Raw genomic sequence first — 12,401 nt, forward strand, 5'->3', positions numbered from 1 at the left:
ATAAACATTCCTCAGTTCTCTGTTCAGTCCATGAAAATAAACAAAAAGGAAAAAGAAAAAGGTCACTCTAATTCTACCGCTCTTGGTAAGAATGTGGTAACTGATGGAGTACTCATCTGGCTAAAGTTGATTTAGCTCGCCATCTGGTCATTGGAAAAAAAACCTAGCCTGTTTAAAACCAGGCCAGAGCTTTAAACTACTTACAAGAATAAACTCTAAGAATATTAACAGAATCAAAATATAACTCTCTAAGTGAAAACAATATACAATTCAATTCAATGATTCACATTAGCTCAGCCCCGCACTGTGTATAAAACAGCTAGTTTAGGTTAGCAGTAGCTCAGTCTGTAGGGACTTGGGTTGGGTAACAGAAGGGTCGCCGGTTGAAGTCCCAATGCGGACCAAACCTGGAAGTTGGTCTGGTAGCTGGAAAGGTGCCGGTTCACTTCCTGAGCACTGCTGAGGTGCAAGGCATCAACTCCCAGCACAGGAGCTGTGGGCAGCCCCCTCACTCTAACATCTCTCCATTAATGCATGTCCATTTGATTCTGTTCGTGCATGTGTGTGTGTTTCAGCCTATGTGTGTGTAACATGTCCAACATCAGAGTGTGAAATTAAATTTCCTCTCATGGGATTAATCGAGTACATCTTCATCTTCTTCTCCTTTAACATTTCAGAAATTACACTGACTTCATTCAGGATATATTTCCAAACTCATTTGTTAGAACGATTAGGTCAAACCAGGTAATTTGATTGGACAAGAGGCGTTTTATGTATACAGTATGCTGATATCTAGTTTAACTGCACTGGGACTTTTTACTACCCATGTACCACTCACGTTGATCAATTTAGAACAAACACTCTTCATCTAGAATGAGCGATCTGATTCCTCCATATCAACCGCAACACACTCTTATTTTACTAATTGCGTGATTAATGGAAACAGACTAATAAATTAAATGCACACAATTCAAAGCAGCTGGTAAGTAGTCTAGGCAGTGTGACGGTCACTGCCTCACCTTCAACAGTCAGGCTTCTACTAATGGTTTCTGTCTCCATTTTGCTCAGAGGAATCAGCTCGGTCAATTCAGAGCATCTGGGCGTGGTGCTTTCAAGGCATAAAGGCAGAACACCGGTGTTGCTCTGGCTCTCTCTCTCTCTCTCTCTCTCTCTCTCTCTCTCATTCCACCTGGACTCATCACCATCATTTACACATTTTGGTCTTTGTTCTGTTTTGCTTCACAACATCCCACTCTTCATTATGCCACACAGCAACACAAAATTGTTGTTGGAAATAAATTCATATTGAGGTTTTACTGTTGTACTGAATATCAGCACTGCTGTGATGATCACACTTTAATTAATATTAAGTGTGTTCAGAATGACTTTGAAACCTTTTTAACATTAAAGGCAGATTATGAACATTAAATTAAATATTTAGTTATCAAAAATGTAGGAAAAACTCGTTTTATCATCAGTAATTATTACAGCAACAGCCACTTTACCTCCTTAGGTTTAACAATAATTGGGAGGCTTTTGATTGAACAGAAGATTGTAATATGAAACTTGTTTTCATAGAAGATGCTGTGAAAACAAATACCACACTTCAAGATACACAATTATATCATACATGCTTACCACCATATTTAAGTTAAGTGCTAATAAATCTGGCTGACACAAATAAAGTGAAACTCCTGTAAAAAAAAAAATGTTGACTTCAAAATATTTGTTGCATAGCCAGGGCTATCAACACAATCTTTTTTTTGTTTTATCATTATTTAACCAGCTTGGTCCCATAGGGATTAGGGTTGGGTTAAGGCTAACCTTACCCTTAAGAACCTCTTTTCAAATGGAGACCTGGCAGAGACAATCAGCGACAAAGACACAGAGGGAGACAGAGTACTATTTACAAAACACTCAAATTTGCATTAAAAGAGAACCATCTATGCGTTAAAACTGGGAGTCGCCAGTTCAAGCATTCAAGCCATCCACGTCCTATAGAATCGGCTTCCATTTTAGGTTTAAAGAAATCTAAGGACACCAGCTCCTTGAGTTTCATGTCATTCTGCAACAGATTCCAGGTACGAGTAATCCTTAAGCAAGTTCCTCTTTCATATGAAGAAATATAATGTGAGGTATTTTAATGGGATGAAAGTGATGAAGCAAATGAAAAATAGTACCAGATGCATTGAGCCAACTTTAACTCCATCCCATACTGTTTTAAATTATACTAAATGTATTAATCCCCGAGGGAAATTCAAGGTTTACACTGTTATTGAGAGACATGCTACTCACACACAAAGGCCTGAATCACACACGTGCACAAACAGGACCTGTGGACACGCATCAGTGGAGAGATAACAGAGCGGGGGCGGCTACACACCGCTAACCAGGGAGCGCGCCAGAGCTGTTTGGGGTTCAGGGCCTTACTCAAGGGTACATCAGCAGTACTCGGAAAGTGACCTGACACCTCTTCAACAACCAGACCAACTTCCATATTCGGTCAGCACCAGGACTTATCATTATCGACTGGTTGACCGATCTTTGATTTATCTGTATGAGACCATACATCTGCAAGGTAAGCGGTCACTCTAGCAGTCAAATAAATCTAATGTAGTTGACGTATAATGGAACATCAAACTGCATGCACATGAGTGAATGTTAGTTAGTCCACTCCTCATGTCCCTGGATAGAAGCTAGGACCATAAAAGTTTGAATTTCTCCCCACATGATGGCCATGCTTTGGCCGCCTGAGATTTACTCAGAGCCACTCCACCGCGCAGGTCTGAGTGTGGCTGCACTGAAAATAGTCGGCTTGCGGGATGGGGGACAGGGATGGTCCTCTCTGGCAAGGGCCGCAAGCTGTTTGATCTGCCCTGGTAGAGGGAGAGAGAGAGAGCAGGACGGTGGTTAGGTGAGAGAGAGGAAGCTGGTTGCAGGAAACCACTCAAGGGGACTGCCATTCTGAGACGGCCTGTGGTCTGAGCATGAGGTGGGACAGACAGGAACACAAATGCAGCACTGACTCCACAAGCCATACTCCAAAATATCTGCTGCTGTTAAAGGAATATTTTTCACTTTAATATGTGTTTTTTATACACGTATATATACTTTTTGGTTTGAAAGAAGCTGAGAGAGGACACGACTCGGGGAGTGGTATGTGGCATGCATGGTTTAGAGCTGCACGTGAGGCTCACTAAAAGGGCCAAAATGGACATGCAGACCAGGATGCAGAAATAGAAAAATGATGTGTAAAACACACCCATGTTGCGGTGGGCAAAGCAGCAGTACAGAGGGTTAAACTGGGTAAAAGGAAATTGACGGTTTGAATTCAGAATGTGTACAGCTGTGGGTGGCTAAAACATCCCACAGATTGTTTGCAACAAACCTTTTCTACTCTTAAAAAGACACTGGTGGTGTGTTTTTCTTTTTTTTTTTTAATGGGCTTTGGGGTTTTGTCAAAAGAATCCCAACATGTTGACAGTGAGCTCAGGGATCAGATCTGTTTGTTTCAGATACTTAAAACTCCAGACGCTGTAAAAATGTTTGTTTCAAACACTGTCATTTAGGTCGCAAAACCTCGAGCTCTGTCGTCGAATCAAAAACAACTTACGTCAAAACCCCGTCACGTAATTACGTTGCGGCCGTTTCCCCGAGTAAGTCAGCAATTTCCTAAAAATACAGGAGGGTGGCTGAACATATTGTTTTATTATCAAGGCAAAATGAGGCTGCTTTAGTGAAGGTTAGAGGATATCATGAACACACACTTTTGGTTCTTACTGGGAACTTTGGAGTGTAGAGCTACGGCTGTTTGGGCTCCACTTCATTTAATGTAAGGGGATTTTTTTTAAGTTTTGAAAACTGATTTACCTTCAGAGATTTTCTTTAGACACTGCATTGATCTTATTTTCCTTCTTGCTAATGTGATAACACATCACGGTCTGCTAATTTATCTTCAAAATGTGAGCCGTTACACCTTTATAATAAAATATGAAGTGTTCCACATACAGCTCAGCATCATTGTGTAAATGCTGCCTGATGGGATATCAGGATTATTTTTAAATGCAACACATGAGGGTGCTGTGGAGCAAAGAATCAGTGTGTGTGTATTTATTCACCACCCCCTAAAACACTTTAATCTCTCAGTCACATGTAACAAAAGGGACAGTAAAAGAGCACAGGGTGCCGATTCAAACTTAAGTCCTTTATTCCGTACTGTTCACACATAATAAACTTAACACCTATAACCAGTTTGTGATGTACATTTGGATAAAGTGAATCCTAGGTATTTACAGAGAAATGCTGTTGAAACATTGCACCCACGACCCCCTTCCATTAATGGTTTCTAGTGTTAAGTTGTGTTTCAGTCATCACAGTGCGATACAAAGTTTGCTTAAAACATCTCCCAATTTTATTCAATCTTACAAATGGTGAAAAACAAGAAAACTTCATTTACAATGGGTAATCTGTTAAAAACTTCAGTCATTTAGGTACATCTCAGTCATAAAACCAGTAATATCAAAGTCTATACAACGTGCATTACTACAGAGTTTTGAAATGGTGGGATCTAATAATGGGAAGTGATGAGCACCTATCGTTTTTGACAGTTCACTAAATCTAGTTCATTCAAGGAATGGTTGTGTCCACAGGAGCATTGAGAGTTTAAGAGTTGTAAACAACTGTGCACTGCAAAGACAACATTTAAGACTTGGTTTAGGACTTTCCCTTTAAATATCACAATGTCATTTCTTGCAGACACAGCTTTAGCTGCTACATCCAATTGCCCAGCACCAAATACTTGGATAAAATATGTCGAATTCAGGTATGTGTCAACACAGTCATGGTTTCATGTAGAAAAGCATTCACACTCGCATTCACACCTTCACACTCACCCACGTCACAATTGCAAGCACCAATGAGCAGTGAGGAAGCAGCACACTCTCCAGTACACCTCCTGTCCATCACTGCCAAGGACGTTGCAGTCATAATGGATGAGATGGTTGTAGAATAGTAAACAAACACCAACAAAAAAAATGAACAAAAAAAATCCCTGGTTTTAGACAAGTCCTCGCATTTCCTTCACACGGGCTCCTTCACCTACTTCATTCCGGTTTCTCGCTCAGCAGGATTACTCAGCAGCGGCCTCTGGACTGGCTGCCGTCTCTGGCTCAGTAGGTGAAGCTTCAGCTGGTTTCTCCTCTCCGCCTGCTGCTGCTGCCGCCGCCGCCGGTTCCTCCGCCTTCACCTCCTCCTCGGCTTTCGGCTCCTCAGCTGCAGCCTCCTTGGCTCCCTCGGCGGCCTCAGCAGGTTTGGCCTCCTCAGCGGGGGCTTCCTCAGACGCAGCCTTCTCTCCCTCAGCTGGTTTCTCCTCTCCTCCGGCTGCTGCTGCTGCTGCTGCGCTCTCCTCTGCCGCCTCCTCGGACTCCTTCTTGGTCTTCTTGAAGGAGAAGCCGCTGAGCTTGAAGGAGGGTTTCTTGAAGGAGAAACGCTTCTTCTTCTGCTTGCCGTCCTCGCTGGTGGATGGAGTGCCTTCCTCCGGCTTGGCAGAAGCCTCTCCGTTTGTGGCGGCGGGCTCCTTCTCGCCGTTGGCCTCGGCACCCTCTACTTTTTCGCCGTCTTCTTTTGGCGCCTCCTCAGTGGGAGTGCTGCCGTTGGCCTGAACATCAGCTTTGTTGGCCTCCTCTGCAGCTGGAGAGGCATCCCCATTGGTCTTGGCGTGTCCATTCTCCTGGAAGGAAAAAAAAAAAGGAAGAATAAAAGATTAAATGTTTGCGATGCGCACATCACCATGATATTTAAACTAAATTCAACTGTAGACCATTTACAGCCTGTAACCACGCATCTGAGGTCAGCACTGGCCTACATATGAACATGTGGCTGCAAGACTAACCCATGAAAAATCTGGCGTGCTTTGGTATTTAATCAATTTCAGCCTCTGGTAGTGGCCAATAGGAAAATAGTCCTAAAACTGCAGCAACATCTGTTACTAGGAGAGTGACGACAGATCTGTGGCCCTCAGCAGTAGGCTGGCTTGATAGACTGCAGTACCGCCAGGATCCGCCAGGTGGCGTTCAGTGAGGATTTTGGCTACCAGAGGAATTTGGGATATTTATATTCGGTTTTTAACGACTCTTTTAGTGAAAAAAAATAAAATAAAAGTGTGATATTTAAATCTACACATTCTTCCATCGAATTATTTCAAGTATTTTAAATATGTGTGGGGGATTGGATTGGTGCTGTGTGTGCAAAAACATGGCTCCTTTCTTGAATCTGGCAACAAAGGCGTGGTGGTATCGTTTTTTAAAATGGCCATGCCATCACCAGTGAAAGCGGCCACAAACCCATTGCGCACACATTTCAACCAAAAAAAAAAAAAAAACACCATATTCAACCTCGTAATCCCGGAGACATTATGAAAATGAATCGAAAATGCAATTTTAACTTTGATTTAATTCAAAAAAAACATTGATTTATTTAGTAATGCAGTCTAGTCTCATTCATTGTCGAAATATACATTAAAAATTAACGTGTTTGAAGAAGAAGCATACATTAAAAGCTTTTCTGCAGCACAGGATTTCGATGCAAAGTTGATCAAACTGGGGGGAATAAAAATCCCTCGCCGGTGAAATTTAACATGTGGCCACTTTCCCTGAAATGCCGGTGAGCGTGGGGATGCGCTACAGGGAACAAGGAGCACGCCATTGACGCAACACATTGCTAAAATGAGACAAAACCCCCCGCACGACCGTTCAAGGCTTAAATAATTAAAGCTTCGTTTTTTACCTGTCCGTTTGTCTTCGCTGCAACAGCTGCACCTTCTGCTGGCTTTTCCAGCGCAGCCTCGTCTTTTCCAGCGGTTTTGGAGATTTGTGCTCCCATGCTCTTTTTTTTTTTTTTTTTGGTACAACAAAGGAACCCAACCGATCAAAAATGAATGAACAAAGACCGCAAGCTTCCTCCCCAAAAAAAAATTCCGAGTCTAACGCCGACACCTCCTTCTCCGAGCGAAGCCCAAGGAAATCAGCCCGAAAAAACCGAAAATGACCACAAAAAGGGGGGACGTGCGAGAGCTTGCAGAAATGTGGCAAAGGTGCAAAAGAAAGGCGAATTCTTTCGATTTTTTTTTTTTTTCCTCGAGCCGAGTTTGTAAATGGAGAAATTGGCCCCGCCGCAAATGAGATGCGGAGTACAACGCCCAAGTCCACTGATGAATGGGCGCCGGGGCTATGACGACAAAGCCACCCCCTCTCCGCCAATCACAAGTCCCCAACCCAACGAGGAGGCGGAGGGGGGTGGGGGACTGATGGAGTCGGGGGGGGGGGGGCTATGGACAATAGGGAAGGCACAACAACATGGCCAACAACTTGTTTTTAAATATCACTTCAATGGTAAGAATTTGACTGATTTCTGACCAAATGAACGTCTCAGACTCCCCACAGAGTCCAAGAGGGCCAAACAGAACGAGATGGACATTGATTTCAAGGCTCTGATAGCGAGACAAATAACAAACATGCATGTTAAAAAGCATGCTTTGGAAAGGTACAAAATGGCCAACATCTGGTGTTTAAATGTAGATGCCAGTCATTTGGATTGTTTTAACCTACATTTAGAAGCACATATTCTCCCTGCTGACTAATATTTAAACATTACTGAATACACCCTCTACTCCCTCTGCAAGAGAAGATCTTTGTCTTCTTGTAAATAGGCCTGTTTTAATAAAGTAGTGGGGGGGAATACAACACATCTTCTAACATTATTGTAGATTGTTAAACGTAGGCTATATGATTTTTTTCCCCAACCTTATTAAGAGCTTAATGCATTTATAGGTTAACAGTACACAAATGAGGTCAAATGAGATGTATATGAATGATCCAGCAGGGTCAAAACAACGGTAGCCTATGTCTTGGACAGCTGAGCTGAGAAAGCCCTGCTCAGCTGGTCTTGTGTGATTTCATCACGCACCTCCCTGACATATGCTTTCTCTGTAAACAGACGTCCCATGTACATCTATAAGCCCTTGTACCCCTTATTCCCCCTCATCCCTCTTCTTGCATAATAGCGTCTTGTCTGCCTGTTGCAGCTGGAGCATCCTGGTGACCCAGATATAATCAGAGTTTATGGCACTCTGCTCCAGCAGCCTGCAGTGCTCTGACTCCACCACCAGCCACAAGTCTCCTCTCCCTGCCATCACTTCATGACCCACATCTCCATGGTTACCGGTCCAAAATGGCTCCGAGGCAGAAGGGCTACACACCACGTTGGCGATCGTGACTCCTGGTCATGATGGAGAAGAAGTAGGGTGAGAGTGAGTTCAAAACGAAGCGGCGCAGACGCCAGTTTGAGGATTAAAAATTAGACGTCTTTCAGTCGCCCTCCCTTCATCAGGCTAACTAGGCCACGCTCATTGTTGTTGTATTCTGATTACATGCAAAGCTGTGATTATTATGGAGGGCTGCCATGAATATGTAAGCCAGGGGACAAAGCCTGGAGGGCATGAAGTGTTCTCAAAAAAACACCCTGCAAAAAAACCAGACATGCAGACATAAAGACTTGATCTGCCAGGAAGATTCTGAACCCCAGGTGGAGTGTGTTTGTGTGTCAACAAGGTGGAGCTGTGGCACACGGCACAAACCAGCACATCTTTAACATGCAGAAGGTTTCCTTTAATCTTAATGTCTATAAGACATGGAGAGTGTCAGTTTTAAAAAACAAAACTATAAGATCAGGATAAAAGTCCTAATGTTTTTTTTTCAGCTTCATTTAAGTGTTTTTTTAATTAATGACAAATCTTTTTTTTAATTGTGAGTTTCCACCAAGCAGTTTATTTGTTATTTTATGGTGAGTATAAATTTCTACCTAATGACAAAATGTTAATCTACACTTAAAGTCATTTTATAAACTACCTGCAAAGGATTTTCTCCAGGTCAGAAAAAAATATGTTTTAATGATATTATATGGACAAAGGTACGGAGCCCCTGAAGTCCCAAAAAGGACAACAAAGGTATTATCTTGTGCGTACAATATAATTAACTTCAGGGGCTCCGTATAAGGGCAATGTCAAAAAAAACTATATATTTTTACCAACTTTGAAATGTCTTTATTAATAAAATTTAAAAAAGGAAAAAAAAAAAGGTGTTGATCTGAGACCCCCGACTTGAACAGCTGGTCCATCTGAGTCTTTTAAACTCAAACAAAATTGGAAGAATCGCCCAAGATTAAAGCCAACAAATTTCTCTAATATTATTTCTAACACCAATAAAAAGTCAGAATGTGTTTTAAAGCTGCGCTGGAACCAAACATCAGTCAACACACACAGTAAATAACAATACTGATCATCCATTTATCATGGAGTCATTTATCGGTACATTAAAGTTAAATCATTGCTGTACTTGAGAATAGATTTGCATCTTTATTGTTACATATAATCATATTGTTGAATTTCTTTGGGCCTTGAACAGTTTGAAACCTCTTGTTGTAAATTTATACAGACATGTTTTTGCTCTTTTTTTAATACTTGTTTTTATTTGCCTTTTATTGAATAGGACAGCTGAAGAGAGTCAGGAACGGGAGGAGAGAGTGGAGAGGATGACATGCGGCAAAGGGCCGAGACTGGACTCGAACCCATGGCCGCCGCAACGAGGACTGTAGTCTGTGTTTATGGGCCGCGTGTCATAACCGCTAGGCCATCCAGCGCCACTTGTTTTTGCTCTTTTGTGATATTTTATTGACACAAACAGTAAATTATTTAAGAAAATGAATACTCAACTGTTGGGGTCAAGTTTTAAAAGCATCAAGTCATGTGGTGTTAGGGGATAGTAGGTTCACCACTAATGACAGGAATGGTTGATTTATTTTTAAATACAGCTCATGACCTTAGTAACATGGAGCACAAACAGGACACACAATAAGAACAAAACATGACAACAGCACACGGCATGGTCGAAATAAAACTGATATTACTTCAACAACAACAGAAGGAAATTCTTCCTAAAGGCGCTTCTTTGCAGATAACTCCTCCCGGCTTATCTGATTGAAACAACAAAGATTGACGGTTCACATCATACTTCGGCAGGTACCTTTCTCTGTAGTTCATGACACTCCAAACCGATTGTCATCACAAAGGTTTAACATCTAAAGACTGTAAGTATTAATGGACGAAGCCTTAGTGACGTCAACGATCTGTTACTGCAGGGGGCTTTAGAGTCCCATCGATGGCGGTCGCCATGCTGAAAATGTTCCCCTAACTTTCATTCGACCTAAAGACAGGCTGAGAGCTGGAGCTGGAAGCGTGTTTTAAGCCTCATGACAAACTGTTACGTCAAGCCCGCCTGTCAATCACTTCAGCTAGGCGCCTTTTTTGTGATTAAAAGCTTATCATTCATCAACTCAAAACGGATGAGTTATCAAAAAAATAATTCCACGTAGCCTACAGAGTGTGTCGATTGAGACATGAGCCTCTTTTGTTGTTTTTTTTAACCAGGCTGTAAACATTTTCATTTTTGCTGTAAAAACATACTTTTTTTTTTTTGGCTGTAGGTGTGCATGCGACTTTGTGTACTCACGCTGCAAGCCTCAAGCGGACACTCAACAAACGTCAGGATTTTGCGCTTACGCATCAGCTTCATTTTTCAACACCAACGGTTTGCTGCTGCTTGATCCAACCCTTCATATCTTACAATGACCGTTTGAATTCTGGTGTTATTCACTCTAAAATAACCGATTACTTGATTGTTCAGTGGCTGTTCAACAGTTAGTTAGTAAGACAAACCACAGTCATCCAGTATCTGCTTAACCTGCGAAACCCAGGGTGATGCATATACACCCGTATTATTCAAGCTGTGTAAGTGATTATACATTATTCAACTGAGTTTCCTTACTTTACCCTCTAACAGCCTCCCCCAGTATCCAATGATTATTTTTTAAAACTGTGACACAGAGCTGGTATCTGCCCAGTTCTCCATACACCATATTACTGCAAGTAATAATAATAATAATAACTTTATTTATATAGCACCTTTTAAAAACACAGGTTTACAAAGTGCTTTGACAAACAGCAAAAACAGGAACAAACTAAACCAAACACAGAAGAACATAAACAAAAGCAAGAACAAACAAATGCAAAATACTAAAAATAATTAAATACAATTCAACAGAAAAGAACCCAAAGTGCACGATACCCAACAGACATATATAACCCGACCGTCACAAGAACCATCATAAGAACCCAGGCAACACAAGAACCCAACAACACGAGCTGAGACCAAGAGGAACCAAAGATTTAAAAAGATGTAAGTAGTCATTTGATCTTTTAAAATGACAACGTGATTCCTCCTGCAAACATGTGAAACTTAATGAACTCTGGAATATGAATAATCCTTGTAACTCAATCTTTCTTTAAAGGAAGAGTGTGTGACTTTTTGATCCGGTACATGAGCACCAGCATTAAACCAAAACGAACTGCTGTTTGGCCACACCTCCGCTCTCCTCCAGCGACACACCTCCAACCCCCTCTTCACCTGATTCACACAAAGACGTTATCAATTTAAAACGCACCAAGCAGCAAGCTGACAAAATTGTCCTTCGTTGGAGCTGCAATTGCCTGTGGCCTGCTTTACTGTGTTAGCAGGCTAATGTTAGCACACTTTGGTTAACTTGTAGCTTCATATTGCACATAAATTGACACAGAATGACCGAGATCTAAAGACACTTATGTGACATCCAAATAAGCAGTGAGTATGTTCTTCTTTTCTCTAGTCCTTGACTAAAACAGCTTTTATACACAAGGCCGTCCCGTCCATGTAAACATGATGTAAACACGGAAACAACAACAAAACAGCTGGCGGGACTCACTCAGTGTGGACACTCATGACTCAGAGAGACATTTACAGAGGGTTTACTTGATTTCTGCTGTATTTATGTGTAAAATGTTGCACATTCTTCCTTTAATTTTCAGTGTTTATTTGTCACGTCTTCCTGCTCTTACGCCAAAGAAACAATCCTGAGTGCGCGTGTGGCAAAAACAGCTGCAACACTGGAGAGCTCTTGAGTGAACAGGGGTCAGAGGTCAGCTTTGTGTTTCATAGTTACATTCCTGAGCATGTTTGAAATCACTGCAAATCTTCGTAAAGTCTGAAATGATCCGATTTTTTTGCCTCCACAAAATTCCCTCCCAGTGGCTGAATGTTGCGAATGTTTTCAGCAAAACAAAAGGCGACAATGTTTTCAAAGTTCAGCTATTCAGAAGCCTTCGGTGAGAGCAGTTCATCACTTGAATATCACCCCAAATAAGAAGCTACCGTTCAGTTTTTCTGCCTATTTAATGTGACAAAGTGCGAGATTACTCTGCTGTTATCCATGTAGCAAAGAAGTTATTATGAAAGCAGTTTAATTTCTAACAAGGA

At 41.7% G+C, this 12,401-nt stretch overlaps 1 protein-coding gene across 1 annotated transcript; it reads right to left on the reverse strand.

Moving 5' to 3' along the window:
* Positions 1 to 4,189: 4,189 nt before the first annotated feature.
* Positions 4,190 to 7,057, reverse strand: LOC132993149 (myristoylated alanine-rich C-kinase substrate-like). The gene is made up of 2 exons (XM_061062827.1): positions 6,784 to 7,057; positions 4,190 to 5,728 (listed from the first exon to the last, which is right to left on the reverse strand). The coding sequence occupies exons 1-2, from the start codon at positions 6,877 to 6,879 to the stop codon at positions 5,129 to 5,131; spliced, it is 696 nt and encodes a 231-aa protein (XP_060918810.1). The 5' UTR covers positions 6,880 to 7,057; the 3' UTR covers positions 4,190 to 5,128.
* Positions 7,058 to 12,401: the final 5,344 nt, after the last annotated feature.

The sequence above is a fragment of the Labrus mixtus genome, chromosome 18, assembly GCF_963584025.1.
Source record: "Labrus mixtus chromosome 18, fLabMix1.1, whole genome shotgun sequence".
NCBI lineage: Eukaryota > Metazoa > Chordata > Actinopteri > Labriformes > Labridae > Labrus > Labrus mixtus.

Bases quoted from the DNA above. Each gene is read 5' to 3' on its own strand.
- LOC132993149 (XM_061062827.1), bottom strand. From the start codon at position 6,879: ATGGGAGCACAAATCTCCAAAACCGCTGGAAAAGACGAGGCTGCGCTG. The intron at 5,729-6,783 runs GTAAAAAACGAA...TTTTCCTTCCAG, and splicing joins CAGCGAAGACAAACGGACAG to GAGAATGGACACGCCAAGAC.